The sequence below is a fragment of the Eriocheir sinensis genome, chromosome 57 (genome assembly GCF_024679095.1).
Source record: "Eriocheir sinensis breed Jianghai 21 chromosome 57, ASM2467909v1, whole genome shotgun sequence".
NCBI classification, from domain to species: Eukaryota; Metazoa; Arthropoda; class Malacostraca; order Decapoda; family Varunidae; genus Eriocheir; species Eriocheir sinensis.
In genome coordinates this window covers 939,962-962,318 of record NC_066565.1, presented here as the reverse complement: position 1 = coordinate 962,318, position 22,357 = coordinate 939,962, and the positions used below count along the sequence as shown (strand labels likewise).

The 22,357-nt window shown below is 40.5% G+C and overlaps 1 protein-coding gene and 1 long non-coding RNA gene across 3 annotated transcripts; both read left to right on the top strand.

Moving 5' to 3' along the window:
• Positions 1-630: 630 nt before the first annotated feature.
• LOC126984434 (transmembrane protein adipocyte-associated 1-like) lies at positions 631-14,574 on the top strand. 2 transcript variants are annotated; one of them, XM_050838054.1, is made up of 9 exons: positions 631-990; positions 1,633-1,765; positions 3,409-3,571; positions 4,620-4,816; positions 5,611-5,683; positions 6,333-6,516; positions 8,121-8,238; positions 8,785-9,037; positions 13,568-14,574. In XM_050838054.1, the coding sequence occupies exons 1-8, from the start codon at positions 797-799 to the stop codon at positions 9,001-9,003; spliced, it is 1,281 nt and encodes a 426-aa protein (XP_050694011.1). In that variant the 5' UTR covers positions 631-796; the 3' UTR covers positions 9,004-9,037; positions 13,568-14,574. The 2 variants fall into 2 exon arrangements, with proteins under 2 accessions (XP_050694011.1, XP_050694010.1); XM_050838053.1 differs by having other exon boundaries at positions 632-990; positions 8,785-9,008.
• A 3,990-nt stretch (positions 14,575-18,564) lies between these two features.
• LOC126984433 (uncharacterized) lies at positions 18,565-21,649 on the top strand. The gene is made up of 2 exons (XR_007736727.1): positions 18,565-18,653; positions 18,737-21,649. It is a non-coding gene; the product is annotated as an uncharacterized LOC126984433 (long non-coding RNA).
• The last annotated feature ends 708 nt before the right edge of the window (positions 21,650-22,357 follow it).

Here is a 22,357-nt window from a genome sequence, read left to right as displayed (position 1 = left end):
GTATAGTTATCGTTAAAGTGGTTAATTCTTGGTGTTTTTTGGATGCATATATGGCTCAGAAACAGGTAAATATGAGGCTCTGAGTACGATAATCTGGCAAAGGTTATGTTCGGGGGAGGGAGGCTCGGATGTAAACACTGGCACCTCTTCTTCTTCTTCTTGTGACTTTAAGACAAAAACAAATGCTTGAATAAGTGAAAATAGGTGATTTCAGCAATAATCGGAAAATTGGAAAGTTACATGCTATTGAAAAGGACCAAGAGGAGGAGGACCCAAGAAGCGATACAAAGCGTTACAGGTCAAAAGAAGAGAAAGAATCTACTTGTCTCAAACGTTCTTATCTACGTAATCCCTTTCTTCTTGTCCCACACTTTGCTTTTCAATGATACTGTATTACGCAGCTTTCCTCACCGCAATACACTATCGCACTATAAATTTCATCGTGCTCCCTACACATGTATTAATAGTTGTATAATCACACTCTGTCCTGCCTGGGGGTTGGGATGGCATGTTCCTCCCTTCTCCCTTGTTGTTTACCTGCAACAATAAACTATCAATCAATCAATCAATCTATTATACTACTACTATTATATTATCGGTACGACAATCCGGGCACAAGAAGGAGAAGTTGAGTACGATAGTCCGGCCACAAGAAGAAGAAGAAGAAGCCTGAGGTCAGAGGCCATTCTTTATTATTCCTCCATTATAAAAAAAAGAGCAAAATATCGGCCGTTAGAGGAGACTGAGGGATGTGAGCACGTGATTTAGTCCCGGGAGAAGAGGACAGACGAGGAAAATGGAGCCCAGCCAGCCCACTGAACCCGAAATGGTGGTAAACACGAGTACCACCTCCACTTCAACTCCACTCCCCTCCACCTCACCTCCTCCACTCGTGCCCTCCACCGCCGCCGCCGCCAACACCTCCGGGGAGGGCGGCAACGAGGAGGGCTTCTGTAAATACATCCTGTACGTGGACATCGCGGACTCCAGGTGAGCGAGTGTGTGGCGTGTGTCGCCAAGGACGGCCTCCTCTGTTGTCGCTGTGTTGTGTTGTGTGTGTTGTGTTGTGTTGTGGTGTGTTGTGTTGTTGTGGTGGTGGTGAGGTCACCCTGGCCACCACTCCGCCACATGGCTCACACACACACACACACACACACACACACACACACACACACACAGTTGGCAAATAAAATGTACTTTAAAATTTTCATCTACAAAATCACAAAATATATTTTCAAATTTTCATTTTCAAACTTGACACAAAATGTGATTTGGTATTCTGCCTCGCATTACCAAACCCCAGAGTGTGTCAGAGTGGCGGGCAGCCATGTGCAGCCAGCGCGCGGTACACTCGTGGGGGTCAGATTTCTGACATAAATGAAGTTGACCTTTCTTGGTCATTTTGTTCTATTTCTTAACAGGAGCGGCAAAAGCGATCTTTTTTATATTATGGATTTTCACCCTTGAGCTGCTTCCTGCTGTAAAAAAGTAAACCTAATTAAATATGAGCACAACACATCTTAATGAAACACCTCCATTGGATCTCTTAGTGGAAACCATCCATGAATACTTGTAGGTGTTCCGTCAGGCAATAACCCGTCCAGTAATACAGTGGTGTGTGCCGCGCCGCAGGGTGGGCGTGTGGGACCTGCTGCTGCTGCTGCCCACCTTGCTGTTCCTCATTGGCCTGCTGCTCAAGATCAACAGCGCCCGCCTCAAGCTGCGCGCCGTACACAGCCCCATCTACGCCACCTTCTACGGCCTGGTCAGTAAAGAGGAACAAATAAATTAATAAAATATAAAACAAATAAACAAACAAAAATATAAAACAAAAAGAGAATAAAAGTAAACTAATAAGATAATGAAATAAGTGGGGAACCAAACAAGGCAGTAGATTGATATAAATAAACACAGAAATAATAAAATGAAAATGAAGGATGATAGATACTAAAAAAAGATAGTAAAGTAATGGAGAAAGTAGAAAATATAACATACGGGGGACCGACCAGGAAGCAAATAAAGTGAAATAAATCCAGAAATTTAAAAATGTAAAAAAAAAACGTATATACAAAAAAAAACGAAATGTCGATGAACCATAATAGCAATAATAATAATAATAATAATAATAGTAGTAATGACACTTCACTTTTATTTAATTTTTACATTAGAGGATACGGCTCAAGGGCAACAAAAAGAGTTAAAAAAAAAAAAAAGCCCGCTACTCGCTTCCTCTCGTCTTCCTTCCGTTATGTCGTACACCCAGAGCCATTGACTTAATACTAAAAAAAAAAATAATAATAATAAATAAATAACAATACCAAACCCATTGCCTCCCTTCCCTTCGTCTATATGGTTACGTACACACACACACACACACACACACACACACACACACACACACACGAGATAATAATACCAATTACCTATCGTCTTCCTTCCATTCTGTCGTCACACCCAAAGCCATCGACTAAATACTAAAAAAAAAAAAAAAATATTCCAAACACCCGCTGTCTCCCTTCCCTTCATCTATATGGTTACGTACACACACACACACACACACACACTAGATAATAATACCAATTACCTATCGTCTTCCTTCCATTCTGTCGTCACACCCAAACCCATCCACTAAATAATAAAAAAAAAAAAAAAAAAATATTCCAAACGCCCACTCTCTCCCTTCCCTTCATCTATATGGTTACGCACACACACACACACACAAGATAATAATCCCAAATACCTATCGTCTTCCTTCCATTCTGTCGTCACACCCAAAGCCATCGACTAAATACTTAAAAAAAAAAAATTATACCAAACACCCGCTGTCTCCCTTCCCTTCATCTATATGGTTACGTACACACACACACACACACACACACACACACACACGAGATAATAATACCAAATACCTCTCGTCGTCCTTCCCTTCATCGTCCCAGATCTGGCTGAACACGTAACAGCCTTGTTTTTACCTCTCCTTCGTCATCCCAGACAATACTCTAATGTCATAACAAGCAAAATGATACTGCGATAACGATGCCTTTTCCACCCATCATCTTCCTCCCCTTCATCTGCACCCTCAGATGTGTTTTAAAACTACCAAACCAATGAAATAATACTAAATAAAATACTTAAAGATGACGTACATTTCTCCCCCCCCCTCCCCCCTATATCTGGACCACGAAAATAATACTAAATCATCATCATCATCATCATCATTGTTTAGCGTCCATTTCTTCCCTTTGGTGTGGTTGGATGGGGTATGAGCCTCCTCCACTGTTGCCGGTCCACAGCCATTTCTTCCTCATATCATCCTCCACCACCTCTCTCCACGTCCTCCTTGGCAATAATAAAATAATAGAAGATGACAGTATATACATCTCTCCCCCCCCTCTCCCCCCACCCCAGATCTGGCTGAACACGCTGGTCTCTCTGGCGCGGTGTATTGTGTCCATGACCGTCAGCGCCACCACGCACTCCGGGGACGTCGCCAACAAGCTCCTCTACGTCTTCGTCTGCTTCTTCCTCCTCACCACGGAGATGAGCGTCGTTATCTTCGCTATCTTCTTCGGTGAGAGGCGGGTTGTGTGTGTTTTGAGGTGTTTTGATTTCTGTTTTATTTGTCGTAACAGCGAGAGGGATGGTTTATTATGTTTTATTTTTCTCTTTTTTTTGTTTTTTGTCGATATCTTCGTCATCATCGGTGAGAGGCGGGTTATGTGTGTGTTGTTTTATTTTGATTTTTGTTTTATTTGTCGGCAATAGCGAGAGGGATGATTTATTTTGATTTATTTTTCTCTTTTCTTTGTTTTTTGTCGTCATCTTCAGTGAGAGGCGGGTTATGTGTGTTGTGATTTATTTTATTTATTTGTTTATTTCAATTTTTTGTTTGTTTTTTGTTTTTATTAGTCGGCAACAGCGAGACGGATGATTTATTTTGATTTATTTTTCTCTTTTCTTATTTTTTTGTCGTCATCTTCGGTGAGAGGCGGCTTATCTGTGTTGTGATTTATTTTATTTATTTGTTTATTTCGATTTTTTGTTTGTTTTTGTTTTTATTAGTTGGTAACAGGCGAGAGGGATGGTTTGCTAGTGTTTAATTATCCCTATTTTTCTCTTTTCTCATTTTTTCTTTGTTTTTTTTATAATTTTTCCAGTAAGTAGAGTTTATGGGGTACTTTTTATCCTTGTTTTCTGTTGTTGTTTTCTTCTTTTTTTTGTAATAGGAGTAATTTAAAATCCAGACGTAAGAGGGGATTTTTATTTCCTATTTTTCATTTTTTCTTTTTCTTAGTCTTCTAGTACTTATAATTCTCCTTTATATACTCTTTATATGCACACCTAACACTCTATGGGTCGTATCATAAGACATTTCGCTGCCCAAGAACACATATTTGACAAGGCTTTCGTAGGAGTTGTGGGCATTTCCAGGAATAGTTTTATGACCCTGGTGTTAGTTTGACCCTTCTTCTGTACCATGAACCTAAGGAAACACTCATTAGAACTCGACTGACCCCCAACACACACACACACACACACACACACACATACACAACACTCACCCATCTCACACACAAGCTCCCACTCATCCACCTCTCCCTCGGCACCCACCCCCATAGGTCACCTGGACAACCGCACCAGCATCCGTCGCGTCCTGGTGGTGACCTCGATGATAGCGCTGCCGTACGCCGCGGTGCAGGGGGCCCTGGAGGTGCTGGCGCCCGACCCGGATTTCTACGTCAGCAGCCGGAATTATGACCTCTTCGGGCACGGCGGATCGCTCTTCTGGCTGGCGTCCTCGGTGGTGTTTACTCTGGTGTGTGGGGGGGTGGGGGGGGGGGAAAGGGAGGGTGTTGGGGGAGAGGGGGAGGGGTATGTATGTATGTGTGTGTGTGTGTGAGAGAGAGAGAGAGTGGGGTAGAAAAATATATGTGTTTTTGTGTGTATTTAGGAGTGGTAGGTTATGTTGATGTGTGTGTGTGTGTGAGAGAGAGAGAGAGAGAGAGAGAGAGAGAGAGAGAGAGAGAGAAATATGTGTATGTGTGTGTGTGTATTTAGGAGTGGTGCGTTATGTCTGTGTGTGTGTGTGTGTGTGTGTGTGTGTGTGTGTGTGTGTGTGTGTGTGACATGAATGGAAATAATAATATATAAAAAAACAGGAAAAATAATGGACAAGATTTACTAATATAAGCTTTTTTTTCTCCATTTTCTGCTCTCTCTCTCTTTTCCTTCCTTTCCTCCTCCTCCTCCTCCTCCTCCTCGCTTTCTCTCTCTTAAACACTCCTCTTCCTCCTCTTTCCTCTCCTAAACTATCATTCTTTCTCCTCCTCCTCCTCCTCCTCCTCTTCCTTCCTCTTCCTCTCCTTCTCCTCTCAAACCCTCCTCCTCCTCCTCCTCCTCCTCCTCCTCTTCCTCTTCTTCCCACATTCCTCTCCTCTCAAACCCTCCTCTTTTTTCCCTCTCCTAAACTATCATCCTTCATTTCTCCTCCTCCTCCTCCTCTTCCTCTTCTTTCCACATTCCTCTCCTCTCAAACCCTCCTCTTTTTTCCCTCTCCTAAACCATCATCCTTCATTCCTCCTCCTCCTCCTCCTCCTCCTCCTCCCACAGATCTACTCCTTCATCCTGGTGTTGAGACTGGATTGCCTGAGGAAGCGGTTTCTGTTCTTGCTGTGGATGCCAAGTGAGTCCGTTTTTCATATTCATTTATTTTTGTCATCGGTGTCGGCAGATCTTATTTCTAGTGGCTGCCGTGATGTGTGACTCTCTCTTGGTCCATGCTGACCCTCGCTGCTCCTCTTGACCGATGTCGCTGAAGTTAAGGGGCTGTTACATTGGGCAAATTTTCCGCTGTCGTGGTTTTCATATTTCCGTGGTTTTCTGATGTGTTCACGATCTTCCAAAGCTACGGTAGATTTCACCGAAGGAAGACGGTATTTCTCACCATCGTCATCATCAGCAATAACAAGAAACAAATGAGAATCACACTAGCGGAAATTGTGGTTTGACTGAAGATCCACAGAGAATTTGCCCAGTGTAATAGTCCCTTGGTGTTGGGTCTTTCTCCCCCTGTCCACCCCCGCTGGGATATGCACATTCAATTTCTACTTCCCATTCCATTCCCATTCCCATTCCCATTCCAGCTCCCTGTATTTAACTCTTATGTTCCTTCCTCTATTTTCACTCTGTCTCCGAACACAATATTTTTTTTCATCATTTAAATTTCCTCTTTTTCTTCTTCCTCCTCTTCTTTTTCTGTTTCCTCTTAATTCCTTCCTCATATTTCACTATCTCTCATTGCTCTCTCTCTCTCTCTCCGTCCGCCCCCGCAGTGAAGCGCGCATTCTACATCTACCTCGGGTTCCTGGTGTGTCTCAACCTCCTGCAAAGCGTTGGGTGTCTGCTGCACCATCTCAACATTTTCCCCGGCCTCTGCCTCGTCAACCTCACCACCTGGACCTACCTGTCGCTGCTCACCCCACTCATCTACTACACCTTCATCTCAGAGTTCTTTGGGTGAGTGCAGAGAGAGTGTGTTAGTGAGTGTGTATGGGAGGGAGAGAGAGAAGAGAGAGAGGGGACAGGACATGTGCGGAGAGAAATGTATGTATGTATATGACAGTGATTGACAGCGAGGTGGTCTTGAGTTGGGGTTGAGGTTAGGTTGAGTTGGGGTTGAGGTGGGGTTGAGGTGGTCTTGAGGTTAGGTTGAGTTGGGGTTGAGATGGGGTTGAGTTGGTCTTGAGGTTGAAGTAATCTTGAGAAAGTATTTAATAATGAGTGAAAGTGTGTGTGTGAGAGAGAGAGAGAGAGAGAGAGAGAGAGAGAGAGAGAGAGAGAGAGAGAGAGAGAGAGAGAGAGTGGTATTGGAACTCATACTCTCAGGTAGATATATAAAAAAAAAAAAACATTACTAGTTTCCTCATTCACAAACTTTAATATTTTTTAACAGCGAGAAAAAACAACAAACAAACAAACAAAAAAAAAACAGTTTCCTTATCCACAAACATGAGTAACCTTTTTTTAATACCAAGAAAAACAACAAACAAACAAAAAAATAAACACTTGCCTTATCCACAAACAACCTTCATTTTTTATACCAAGGAAAACAACAAACAAACAAAAAAAAAGTTTCCTTATCCACAAACATGAGTAACCTTTTTTTATACCAAGAAAAACAACAAACAAACAAAATATAAACACTTTCCTTATCCACAAACATAAATAGCCCTTTTTTAATACCAAGAAAAACAACAAACAAACAAACAAAAACAGTTTCCTTATCCACAAACATGAATAGCCCTTTTTAATACCAAGAAAAACAACAAACAAACAAAAAAAAAACAATTTCCCTATCCACAAACATGAATAGCCCTTTTTAATACCAAGAAAAACAACAAACAAACAAAAAAAAAACAATTTCCCTATCCACAAACATGAATAGCCCTTTTTTAATACCAAGAAAAACAACAAACAAACAAAATATAAACACTTTCCTTATCCACAAACATAAATAGCCCTTTTTTAATACCAAGAAAAACAACAAACAAACAAACAAAAACAGTTTCCTTATCCACAAACATGAATAGCCCTTTTTTAATACCAAGAAAAACAACAAACAAACAAAAAATAAACACTTTCCTTATCCACAAACAACCTTTATTTTTTATACCAAGAAAAACAACAAACAAACAAAAAAAAAACAGTTTCCTTATCCACAAACATGAGTAACCTTTTTTTATACCAAGAAAAACAACAAACAAACAAAAAAAAAACACTTGCCTTATCCACAAACAACCTTTATTTTTTATACCAAGAAAAACAACAAACAAACAAAAAAAAAAACAATTTCCCTATCCACAAACATGAATAGCCCTTTTTTAATACCAAGAAAAACAACAAACAAACAAAAAATAAACACTTTCCTTATCCACAAACATGAACGCCCATTTTTAATACCAAGAAAAACAACAAACAAACAAAAAAAAAACACTTTCCTTATCCACAAACAACCTTAATTTTTTATACCAAGAAATCAAAACAAAGCCATCCGCTCCCTCATCCACTCACCCCTCACACGACCTTCTCTCCCCCTCGTCATCTGGCCGTCATCCGCGCAGCCAGAAGAGTCGAGAGCAGGTTGAGAACATCGTCTTCTCATACAAGTCTGAGGACGAGGACGACACCAGCTCCCTTCCGCTGCCGGGCCCAGAGTTCCCGCAGCAGAATATTTACCAGGTATAGCGCAGCGTGGGTTGTTGTGTACTGGGGGTGGTTGTTGTGATTCATCTTCTTGTCGTGGTTTGTCTTTTTCTTATTTTCTTTTCGATACTGATTTTTGAGATGAATGAAAATGAATGTGTTATTTTTATTGTTTCTTCTTTTTTGTCTTCTTCCTCTTTTTCTTCTTCTTCTTCTTCTTTTTGATGCTAATTTTTGAGGTGAATTAAAATGAAGTTGTTTTTTTCTTCAATTATTTTTTTATTTCATCTTTTTCCTCTTCTTTTTTGTCTTTTTCCTCTTTTTCTTCTTGTTCTTCTTCTTTTCCTTCCTCTACTTTCCTCTTCTTCATCTTCTAGTTCTCGTTCTTTTCCTTCTTCTTTTCCATTATTATTTTCTTCTCTTACGTACATGTTTTCCTTTTTCCTGCTTCTTTTCTTCCTCTTCCTCTTCTTCTTCCTCTCGGCTTCCCTCATAAGCAAATACTGATATAAAACTAATCACAATCATCTAATTCTCTCCTCGTAACCAACATTAACAACCTCCGTTCCTTCCGTTCCCTAGTGTGGTGGGGCGCCGTACAGCAGCCTATCCGAGGACGGGCTGGTGGTGGGGGGCGTGGTGGGGGGCATCGGGGTTAGTGGCAGAGACATACACACCACCCCCATCAACCCCCTCTACACCGCCTCGCTCCAAAGCCCAGACTCCATCACCGGCTACTCCATCAACTCAGTGGACGACATTACCATCACAGCGTATAACAAGTCACAGATGGTGCAGTGATTGAGGTGACGATATGGCTTGAGGTGGGGTTGAGGTGAGGTTGAGTTGGTCTTGAGATAAGGTTGAGTTGGTTTTGAGGTGAGGTTGAGATGGTCTTGAGGTGAGGTTGAGTTGGTCTTGAGGTCAGGTTGGGGTAGGTTGGGATATCTCGAGTTAATCTTGCATTGTCTTGAGGTAGTAGGTTGATGTCGATTGGGATGGGTTGAGTTAGTCTTGAGGTGGTCTTGACAAAGCTTGAGGTGGCTTGACGTCAATATACCAAACCAATACCTATGACAAGTTTAGTGGAAGACTCGCATCAATTCACCATTTGCAGGACATCACCATATCTGCACTGTACTATATCGATGTCTAGTTTTACTCTATCTCGTCACCATATCACACAGGCTGGGATGAAGATGGTGTTGATAGTGAATGATTCTGTCTATTGGCGAATGTAACACTATCTTATCTACACCATTATCACAAGCTCGGCCGTTCCCATGCGATCATTTCCAGGGATATCACAAGCTCTCCCTTCCTTGGCCATTCCCATGCGATCAGTTCCTGGGATATCACAAGCTCTCCCTTCCTCGGCCATTCCCATGCGATCATTTCCAGGGATATCACAAGCTCTCCCTTCCTCGGCCATTCCCATGCGATCATTTCCAGGGATATCACAAGGTCTCCCTTCCTCGGCCATTCCCCTGACATCAATTCCAGGGATATCACAAGCTCTCCCTTCCTCGGCCATTCCCATGCGATCATTTCCAGGGATATCACAAGCTCTCCCTTCCTCGGCCATTCCCATGCGATCATTTCCAGGGATATCACAAGCTCTCCCTTCCTCGGCCATTCCCATGCGATCATTTCCAGGGATATCACAAGCTCTCCCTTCCTCGGCCATTCCCCTGACATCAGTTCCAGTTCCTACTCTTTCCAGCTGTTTTAAAATGACCACAAGAACTCACTCTGTTTAGGTCAAAATCACCGTTGTTTTTACTGAGCCAAATATATCAAGTCTTGCTGGCACACACCACGGAAACGACAGCTTACGATCGCTCTCTCGGGTAACAAAACAAGCATGAATCCTTATTTTAGCCATCCAGTGTTACAAGTCGCACCACACACACAAGCCCAGTTAACGGTTTAGGGTAATAGATTGTCTGTGTGTACGGTAGCCACTCGGAAAGGCTTGTACAGTGCGTGTGTGTGTATGTGTGTGTGTGTGTAGTGGTGTGAGACTTGCCTGGGTCCGAGTGTACAGATATATTGTAAGTACATTTTAGTACATATATCCTTCAGACTTATAGTATAGTAAGTGTTTATATGCAGAGAGAGAGAGAGAGATTTGTACATATAATTATTCTGTACTGTGAAGTGAATATCGACTTTTTAACACACACACACACACACACACACACACACACACACACACATTATAAGACATGTTTCAATTTGATTTCAACACAACAACAACAACAACAACAACATAACTCTAGTTTAATAAGATTTTACGATGTTAATTAAGTTGCGTCTCATTCGTAATAATAATTTTTTTTTTTTTTAACGATAATGGAGCTTTGGAAACATTAATTCTCTACAAAAACAGTTTGATGAAGTTAAACGACACTGCGTGGATATTAAGTTGCTGTAATTACAATCTCATACCCTCTTAACCGTGTAGCAGTGATGGGCCAAATTTGTGGCCTTACCGTGTAGCAGCGATGGGCCAAATTTGTGGCTTTACCGTGTAGCAGCGACGGGCCAAATTTGTGGCTTTACCGTGTAGCAGCGATGGGCCAAATTTGTGGCTTTACCGTGTAGCAGCGATGGGCCAAATTTGTGGCTTTACCGTGTAGCAGCGACGGGCCAAATTTGTGGCTTTACCGTGTAGCAGCGACGGGCCAAATTTGTGGCTTTACTGTGTAGCAGCGACGGGCCAAATTTGTGGCTTTACCGTGTAGCAGCGACGGGCCAAATTTGTGGCTTTACCGTGTAGCAGCGACAGGCCAAATTTGTGGCTTTACCATGTACCTGCGACGGGCCAAATTTGTGCCAGGATATAAGCCCCCCAAAATTGATGATGCATAATCTGATCACAAATGCTTTGATATATATTATGAAATGGTTTGTGTGAGCGATGATTTTTCCTCATTTTTCTTGCTTGGAGGGACCATTAAGAAACATGGTCCCCGCTGCTATATACCGGGTTAATAATGAGGATGATAACGTATATCTTTGGAAACCATACAAAAAGGCGTTACAATTTAATTTAAGTTTTTACCTATAGTTATTATGTGGATTTTGCAACATCACAAAAATCTAAATTACAATCACACTCTCTCACACTGTAAATAACAACAGAAAATATATATATCGTCATTGCACTAGTACCCCATCACAACTACACTTTTTCCGTCTATTCTACTACACAAAAGAAGTTCAGTTTCACTCCCACTCACAGTGTAAATAACAACAAATTAAAGTATATCGTAATAGTAATAAGAGATAATTATAATAGTCATAAGGATAACACTATTAATGCTAATCAGATTTAGTCAATATATCGCTAAGAGACTGTAAATATAGATGTGCTTAGAGCAGTTAGGAGGTTGTAAATTACGATCTTGGGGCATAAAATTTAGAGGAGATTGTAGATTACAGAACATTTAGAGGAGATTGTAAATTACGATCTTGGGGCATAAAATTTAGAGGAGATTGTAAATTGCGATCTTGGGGCATAAAATTTAGAGGAGATTGTAAATTACGATCTTGGGGCATAAAATTTAGAGGAGATTGTAAATTACGATCTTGGGGCATAAAATTTAGAGGAGATTGTAAATTACAGAACATTTAGAGGAGATTGTAAATTACGATCTTGGGGCATAACATTTAGATTAGATTGTAAATTACGACCTTGGGGCATAACATTTAGAGGAGATTGTAAATTACAGAACATTTAGAGGAGATTGTAAATTACGATCTTGGGGCATAAAATTTAGAGGAGATTGTAAATTACGACCTTGGGGCATAAAATTTAGAGGAGATTGTAAATTACGATCTTGGGGCATAAAATTTAGAGGAGATTGTAAATTACGATCTTGGGGCATAAAATTTAGAGGAGATTGTAGATTATGACCTTGGGGCATAAAATTTAGAGGAGATTGTAAATTACGATCTTCCTGACATAGCCTCGGGAGATTGTAAGATTATGACCTTGGGGCATAAAATTTAGAGGAGATTAAATATTATCTTTTCCTGGCCTAGAGGGAGATTGTAAATAGCGATCTTGACATAACAGTTTAGAGGAGGTTGTAAATAGCGACCTTGTAACTAATGAGGTTGTATATAGCAACCTTCCTGATTTAGCAACTTAGCTTTTGGAGGTCGTAAATAGTGACCTTCCTGGCTTAATCACCTACCTGGCTCCTGTTGTGTGTTCCTTCCCTTATGTGTGACCCTGAGCATGGCAGTCTAAGTTAATGCTTGTTATGTGTTTTTTTGTGTGTGATGTTAGCTCTGTCATTTGTCTCCCTTTCCCTCCCTCCTCCTTCCTTGTGTTCCTCTCCCTCCCTCCCTCCTTCTCCCTTGTCTTCCTCTCCCTCCCTCCCCCTTTCCTTGGCTGCCATTGTCGGATCAACCAAGTCTGGGGTGTGCAATACCGTGCGTTTGCAACCTGCTGTCTCATAGTATAGCATAGTGATGTCCCCCTCCCCCTCCCTTACCGCCCCCTTGACCGAAGCGCCCCTCTTGCCCCCCTGACCGAAGCACCCCTCTCGCCCCCCTGACCTAAGCACCCCTCTTGCCCCCCTGACCGAAGCGCCCCCCCTCCGCCACCCCTGACCGAAGCACCCCTCTCGCCCCCCCTGACCAAAGCACCCCCCCTCCGCCACCCCTTTCGGTTCATTCGTCTGTTCTCCGTTATGTTCCGGCCATCCGTCCAGTGTCTCTGCCGTCCTGACCTTACGCTAATGTCGAAAGCCATGCCTGTTGTTGCTTTTTCCTCTTTGTTTGTTTGTGTGTTTGTGAGCTTCTTGATTGTTGTTGTTGCTTTACCCCCCTCCTCCTCCTCCTCCTCCTCCTCTTTGCTATTCTCTTCTGACATTCTGTTCTTAATATCTTCTCTCTGCTTAGTTTCTTAACCACACTTTCTCCCCCTCTCTATAAAATGTAAACAAACTTGGGTGATGCGTGGAGGTTGGTTCATTGCGTTCGGACATGTTGTAACGGAGCAGTGGATGCATAGGTGGAGTTTTTGTGGTTGTGGGTGGTTTGGTTGGTGGAGTTTGGGGTTTAGGATGATACACACACACATACACACACACACACACACACTTATCAATATGTTTGTAAGTGTACGTATATGATTTTTGGAGAGATGGTCTGTGTGTGTGTGTGTGTTTGTGTGTTACCCCAGATACCCAATCAACCTCTTTTATTATTATTATTATTATTATTATTATTATTATTAACATTTACACTCACTCTCCCTCCTCACTCTTTTATATAGATTTTGTTTGCCTTTGTTTTGATTCCGTTTTCTGTTGTTTTAATCCCGTTTTCTTTCTCCCTTTCTTTCCAGGGGTAATGGGGGAGGAGGAAGGACTCACTCACACACAGACTCACAGTACAATAGTTTGGCAGGAGACTGGTTTTGACGAGCTGTCGAAATGCGTCCTATGTTAAAATCTGTCCCATGTTATTTTATTCCTGTATTTGTTTTGTATCGTTTTTATTTATTTTTATTTATTTTCCGTTTTTTTATTGGTGAAAGGGGACGGATTTTGACGAGGTGTTGTAATGCGTCCTATATTAAAATCTGTCCCATGTTATTTCATTCCTGTATTTGTTTTGTACCGTTTTTATTCATTTTTCATTATGTATATTTTTTTATTGGTGAGAAGGGACGGATTTTGACGAGGTGTTGTAATGCGTCCTATATTAAAATCTGTCCCATGTCATTTTATTCCTTTATTTGTTTTGTTTCGTTTTTATTCCTTTTTATTTATTTTCTTCCATTTTATTTTATTTTATTTCATTTTTTTGTGAAAGGGGACGGATTTTAACGAGGTGTTGTAATGCGTCCTATATTTAAAGCTGTCCTGTGTCCTTTTATTCTTGTATTTGTGTTGTATCGTTTTTATTTATTTCTCTTTATTTTTTTCCATTTATTTCTCATTATATATTTTTTTTTATTGGTGAGAAGGGACGGATTTTGACGAGGTGTTGAAATGCATCCTATATTGAAGTCTGTCCTATGTCATTTTATTCTCGTATTTGTGTTTTGTCATTTGTATTCATTTTTATTTTTATTTTTCCATTTATTTATTTTTTCATCACTTTTTTATCGGTGCAAGGGGACGGATTTTGACGAGGTGTTGTAACGCGTCCTATATTTAAAGCTGTCCTATGTCATTTTATTCTTGTGTTTGTGTTTTATCATTTATCTTCATTTTTATTTATTTATTTATTATTTTTTTTCCCCATTCCCTTATAGCAAAGAGTAGCTATATATATGTGTGTGTGTGTGTGTGTGTGTGTGTGTGTGTGTGTGTGTGTGTGTGTGTGTGTGTGTGTGTGTGTGTTTTAAGTGCATCTAAACCATAACCTTTCCCTCCTAAACACTATGCTATGTGCTTTACTCTGTACAATGTTAAAACGATTTATTATGTGCGTGTGTGTGTGTGTGTGTGTGTGTGTGTGTGTGAGAGAGAGAGAGAGAGAGAGAGAGATATGGATGAGACTAGGAAGGAAAACACAGAGGAAGAGGAAATAAATGAAAAAGAAAGGAAAATAGAGAAGGCAAAACTGGATATTGGTAGAATGAGACTTAAGAATCACTTACCATGGGAAGCTTACCGACTGTGTGTGTGTGTAATTAAGAGAGAGAAGAGAAGAGAATGGACAAGTTGTGTGTGTGTGTGTGTGTGTGAAGGGGGAAGCCTGTTGCAGTGATGAATGACTATAGAATGACAGAAAACCACTTACTTGAAATGGCAGACTGATATATTTGTAATTATTTGATGTGTGTATGTGTGTTTGTGTTTATTCCAGTGATGAATGACTGTATAGAATGACAGAAAACCACTTACTTGAAATGGCAGACTGATATATTTGTAATTATTTGATGTGTGTATGTGTGTGGAAACTTGTTGCAGTGATGAATGACTATAGAATGACAGAAAACTACTTACTTGAAATGGTAAACTAATACATTTGTAATTATTCGACATGTGTGTGTGTGTGGAAACTTGTTGCAGTGATGAATGACTAGAATGACAGAAAACGACTTACTTAAAATGGTAAACTAATACATTTGTAATTATTCGACGTGTGTGTGTGTGTGTGTCATCCTAAACATAATCTTGGGGCTTTATCCAACGTCTCATCAACGAAACACAGCTCGCTCACACACTATCCTCCGCGTACTTACCTCCTACCACTAACGTCTCCTTTCCGTCACCTCCGATCGTTTAGCCGTGCATGTACGTACGCGTGTGTGTGCGTGTACCTATTAGCGTATACTCAACACCTGTATCTATGTTTCGACGAGTGTGTGTTCCCACGACGACCTCTCTTAGGGTATTATTTTTTATTATTGTTGTTTTGGTCGACGTACTTGGCTGTCGTAGGCTAGTGTCGTAAGGACCGGGATATAGGAGATGTAAGTTATATATAGAATGATTTAATACGTATTGGAAAAGATATTGAATTCCGAGTGAAGGAAAAGTTATTGGAAAAGATATTGAATTACGAGTGAAGTGAAAGTTATTGGTAAAGATATTGAATTCAGAGTGAAGTAAAAATTATTGGAAAAGATATTGAATTCAGAGTGAAGTAAAAATTATTGGTAAAGATATTGAATTCAGAGTGAAGGAAAAATTATTGGAAAAGATATTGAATTCAGAGTGAAGGAAAAATTATTGGAAAAGATATTGAATTACGAGTGAAGGAAAAATTATTGGAAAAGATATTGAATTACGAGTGAAGGAAAAATTATTGGTAAAGATATTGAATTACGAGTGAAGGAAAAATTATTGGAAAAGATATTGAATTCCAAGTGAAGGAAAAATTATTGGTAAAGATATTGAATTACGAGTGAAGGAAAAATTATTAGTAAAGATATTGAATTCCAAGTGGAGTGAAGGCAATCTCAGCTAATATATTGACCTCATTTTCATTACACTCCTTGGCTATTGATGGCGAGAAATACGTACAAGATTAGGTGATATGTCGTATGAATTAACAGTTGCCGAAGAAAATGTGGGATTCGTAGTGAAGTGAAGGTAATCTCAGCTAATATATTGACCTCACTTTCATTGCACTCTCCTAGGCTATTGACGGCGAGGATTACGTACAAGATTAGGTGAAATGTTGTATGAATTAACAGTTGCCGAAGAAAACGTGGAATTCGTAGTGAAGTGAAGGCAATCTCAGCTAATATATTGACCTCATTTTCGTTGTACTAGGCTGTTGACAGCTGAAAGTACGTACAAGATTAGGTGAAATGTTGTATGAATTAACAGTTGCCGAAGAAAACGTGGGATTCGTAGTGAAGTGAAGGCAATCTCAGCTAATATATTGACCTCATTTTCATTGCACTCTCCTAGGCTATTGACGGCGAGAAATACGTACAAGATTAGGTGATATGTTGTATGAATTAACAGTTGCCGAAGAAAACGTGGAATTCGTAGTGAAGTGAAGGCAATCTCAGCTAATATATTGACCTCATTTTCATTGAACTAGGCTGTTGACGGCTGAAAAAGTAGACAACAAGATTAGTGATATGTGTTAAATTAACGGTTGCGAAAAGAAAAATGTGATTGATTCGATGAAGTTAAAGCGAATCTCAGCTAATATTTCAACCTCATTCTCTGTACTGTCTTAAGGCATTGAAGATTATCAGCTAATATTTCAACCTCATTCTCTGTACTGTCTTAAGGCATTGAAGGCTGGCAACACATACAAGATTGGACGTCATAGACTACAACTTAACACTGAAAAGAAGATATTTGATTCCGAGTGAAGTTAAAGCGAATCTCAGCTAATATTTCAACCTCATACTCTGTACTGTCTTAAGCCATTGAAGATTAGCGACACATACAAGATCAAGTATTATATAGTACGAATTAACACTGAAAAGAAGATATTTGATTCCGAGTGAAGTTAAAGCGAATATCAGCTAATATTTCAACCTCATTCTCTGTACTGTCTTAAGGCATTGAAGATTAGCGACACATACAAGATTGGCTATTATAGATTAGCGACACATACAAGACCAGGTGTTATATAGTACGACATAACACATACCGATGATTACTTACGTTCATTTCGTTTATAGACATTCCAAACCCACACTCACATTTTACATTCGTCACAGATAGAGGTCATCAATCCTCCTCCCTCTCCCACACACACATTCAAACTCCCTATACGTTCCGCTTATAGACATTCCGAACCCACACTCACACTCACACCCCTTATACATTTGTCACATATAGAGGTCATCGCTCCTGTGCCCTCTCCTACACACATTCAAACTCCCTATACGTTCCGCTTATAGACATTCCGAACCCACACTCACACACACCCCTCATACATTTGTCACATATAGAGGTCATCGCTCATTCTACTTCTCCTTCTGTACCGAATCAAAGCATAATATAAGCACCTGCGTCAACATAGGCCAGGAGCGCGTGTAGGCTAGGCTGGCGTGTTCTTGTTACGAGAGAGGTGATATTTTTTTTAAGTAGTTTCTCGGCCCTTTGGTTTTAAGTTTTAGGGTTTTTTTATTTTTTATTTTTTGGTGTTCCAGTCGAGCTTTGTGTCTTTTTTTTGTTTTTGTTTTTTTTGATCAACTCTTCCTCTTCCTCCTCCTCCTCCTCTTCCTTCTCTTCCTCCTCAAATTTCCCCTCTTTCCTTTTTTTTCCAACCTCCAACCTCCTCCTCCTCCTCTTCCTCTTCTTCTTCCTCCTCTTTCTTCAAATATATCTTTTCCGATTCATCTTATTAACATTTCTTCTCTTCCTTCCTTCCCTCCCTTCCTTCCTTCCTTCCTCTCTCTCCCTCCCTCCCTCCTCATCCTTCCCTCCTACTGTGAATATACTGATCTCTTCCTGTTTCTCCTCCTCCTCCTCCTCTTTCCTTCCATACCACTAAAATCATTTCCCTGACCTGACCAACTGACCTCCATCTCGCCTCGTAAGTCTGTCAGGTCACCACCAACGTCGAAATACCCGACATCATATTTAGCATAAGTCTCGTCTGTCTCTCTCGGGCACTATTTCCATACATACCCGCGACTATATACCATAAATTATACCAAAGAAGCCTGCCCTTAGAGAGAATGACATGTATAGTAGGTCTTAGTAAAAGTCTCAATTTGTATATAGGTAGAAATGTATTGCGATATTATATTTGTGTTTCGGGAGAGAGAGTGAGTGTGTGTGTGTGTGAGAGAGAGGGAGAGAGAGGGGGGTAACATCACATCTATCTCCCTCTCTCTCTCTCTCTCTCTATCTCTTTCTCTATCTCAAGTTCACCTACACATTATATGACTTATGTATAGGCTTGTAAAATTGTGTGTGTGTGTGTGTGTGTGTGTGTGTGTGTGTGTGTGTGTGTGTGTTACGAGCTTCTAAAACGACAATTGATTACGTTTTGTTGAGGTTACGTAGGTATGTGTGTGTGTGTGTGTGTGTGTGTGTGTGTTACGAGCTTCTAAAACGACAATTGATTATGTTTTGTTGAGGTTTCGTACGTGTGTGTGTGTGTGTGTGTACCAGCGATCTTGCATACCCTAGACTTGCTGCTAGCGACTATTGATAATCTGTTTAGTCCTTTTTATATGTATTTTTGAGGTTGTGTTCTGAGAGTGAGTTTAGGTGAAGGAGGGAGAGAGAGAGAGAGAGAGAGAGAGAGAGGGGTACCATAACATCTCTCTCTCTCTCTCTCTCTCTCGGTTAGTTCGGCACATATTAAAGGTTTTACAATAAAGCAACGATTTCCAATACTCTTCGGCATTCCATATGTAAGCTCACGGCACCTTCGACACAGAGAGAGAGAGAGAGAGAATGGCAGTGTGGAAAAGAGAATGAAAGGAGGAAAAAGGGAAGGAAAGATAGAACTGGAAGGAAAGAAGAGAGAGAAGGAAGGAAAGGAAGAAAGAAAGAAGGAAGAAAGGAAGGAAGAGAGAGAAAGGAGGGAAGGAAGGAAGGGAGAGAGAGAAAGAATTATAAAAGAATAAAATTGAGAGAGAGAGTGTTCAAGGATATACTAGTTGTCACTATGTTTAACTATATCTGTATTTCACATTAGAGAAAATTTTAATACAAGGTTGTTAGCATACTATTATTATCATTATCATTATTATTATTAAGTTTGTGTTTATTATGTATATAGCTATTGTGTGTGTTGCTAATTATGTGATTTTCGAAGGTACCAATTTGTGTTTTTTATATATTTTTTTTTATTTGTGTGATTGTGTCGACATTTATCTCTGTTCTGATGTTATTTTTTTTTATATTGCAAGAAAAAGATTGATTTATTTTTAACCATTTCTTGTTGACGTAAAGAGTTGTCAAGTGTTGCCTCTGATTTTGGTCGTCAAATTGTCACTTTCGGTCGTCAAATGTCACTCGAGTCTCAGTTGCCAAATGTTGGATAAGTTTCGGTCATCAAATGTTGCTTGTGTTTTGTCAAGTGTCACTTTCGGTTGTCAAATGTCGCTTAAGTTTTGTCAAATGTCACTTAAGTTTTGTCAAATGTCACAAGTTTTGTCAAATGTCGCTTAAGTTTTGTCAAATGTCGCTAAAGTTTTGTCAAATGTCACTTAAGTTTTGTCAAATGTCACTTAAATTTTGTCAAATGTCACTTTCGGTTCTCAATTGTCACTCAAGTTTTGTCAAATGTCACTTAATTTTCAGCTGTCAAATGTCACTTTCGGTTCGTCAAATGTCACTTCAGTTACAGTCGTCAAATGTCACTTTCGGTTCGTCAATTGTCACTTAAGTTTCAGTCGTCAAATGTCGCTCCTGTCAACAAAATTTGGGGCTGTCGTTTTGTCTCCCCGAAAGGTACTTACGTCGAGAGATACACCTTACGTAATGAGGACGAGAATTGTCGATATGTTTACGAATACGTTGTCTTATGACCAGTGTGTGTGTGTGAGTGTATGTATGTGTGTGTGTGTATGTATGTATGTGTGTATATGTATGTGTGTGTGTGTGTGTGTGTGTGTGTGTGTGTGTGTAGGTAGGTCACTCACTAATTTCCACTGAGTTGTTGCTAGTGTATATTCTGCAAACTGAGTCTCCCCGATGATATTGTATACGTTTATTTATCGAACATTACAACAGATGCTTCTCAGTACTCGCTTGTCTCATTCTCACCCCCATAGGACTGAAGATCTCCGAGGAATGACTCTTCTTCACCCGAGAGGTTATCGAAGGGAAATCTACGAGGGATGACAAAACATAACCAGGATAGAGTATATAAGGTGTTTAGCGTACATGGGAAGATGAATTCTAGCTTGGCGGACATCAGAGGCAGGTGGAAATGGCTCGTCAAGAACACCAGCCGTACTTAACCCATCCGCTGCGATTGTCACGGGTTTTGCCTTCACTGGTAGCCTGGTAACATACACTCCCAGGTCTTTCTCTGCCTCTGTGGTGGATAGTGGAGTGTTTCCCATGTGGTATTGGTGTGCTGGATATCCCTTCACTGGTAGCCTGGTAACATACACTCCCAGGTCTTTCTCTGCCTCTGTGGTGGATAGTGGAGTGTTCCCCATGTGGTATTGGTGTGCTGGATATCCCTTCACTGGTAGCCTGGTAACATACACTCCCATGTCTGTCTCTGCCTCTGTGGTGGATAGTGGAGTGTTTCCCATGTGGTATTGGTGTGCTGGATATCCCTCCCAAGGTGCAGGACTTTGCATTTTTCTTCACTGAATTGTAGCAGCCACTTTTTGCTCCACTCCTGTAGCTTGGCGAGGTCTTCTGGTAGGAAATCCGCAGTCAAGGGGCTAAACACAGGCTAATGAAACTGCCGGGGGTTTTGGTACCGTATAAACAATGTATTTTTACAGTTTTACATGATAACAAACAGCGTGGGGTTAACTTAGGAGGTCATGAAAGCTGTGGACATTGTGTTAGACCAAATAGAGTTTTAGCATCATGTAAACTGCGCTTGCTCAATGGGTATTTTTCTCCTCCTCCTCCTCCTCTTGTTTTCCCTTTTTCTTTCCTTAATTCTCTTTCCGCTTCTCTTTCAACCTTCTATGTCCTGTTTCCTTTTTCCTTTTGTTTCTCCGTTTTCTTTCCTTCTTTCTACCTTTTGTTATGTTCTGTTTCCTTCTTCCTTTTTCTTTCCTTAATTCTCTTTACGCTTCTCTTTTTACATTCTATTATATGTCCTGTTTCCTTTTTCCTTTTGTTTCTCCGTTTTCTTTCCTTCCTTCTCTTTCAACCTTCTATTATATGTTCTGTTTCTTCTTCTCATAGTAATGAAAACGACACCAGGCACAGCGGACACTTAAACATTATAGACTCGACAGATTATCAACAAAAACAAGGAAATTTAACATCTGAGACAACCACAACACACACACACATACACACAGATACACGCACACACACACACGTACACACACACACATACACACGAGGCTCCACGTTAGGAAAGGTAAATTAACATATGAACGGCAGATTCTGAATTTCCTGAACGTAATTTTCCCGGAATTTTGATTTTTCCGGATAAATTCGTAAACAATAATCATTTTACGCAAGTCAATCGTAATTCACAATGACGTTTACTAGTTGTCTTTATTCATATTTATTTACTCAGTTATTTTTTGCTGTGAGAAATAAGCGGAAAAAATACCTTATGCTAATTCGCCTTTAATTTAATTCACTCACGATAATTTATCATTTATTCGCTCATTCCCGTTACGAGAATTCACACTTCCGGGCTCTAGTGGCGTCCCTTCCCTGCGTACAGTCCGTGAAACCCAAGGCCCACCGTGCGTGTGTGTATATATATCAATCAGTAAAAAATATAATATAGTATCTCCTTCCGTCACACTCTTAAGCTAAAGGCAGATGCTTAGCCAAGACAAAACAGTGGGCCGCCTCTTTGTCCCGGCCGCAAGCACCTCAAACCATTCTGGGCCTTCAAATTAAAGTGGGATTCCTCGTTGTCCCAGCCACAAGCACCTCAATCCATTCTGGGCCTTCAAATTAACCCGGTATCAGCGACGGGCCAAATTTGTGGCTTTACCGTGTAGCAGCGACGGGCCAAATTTGTGGCTTTACCGTGTAGCAGCGACGGGCCAAGTTTGTGGCTTTACCGTGTAGCAGCGACGGGCCAAATT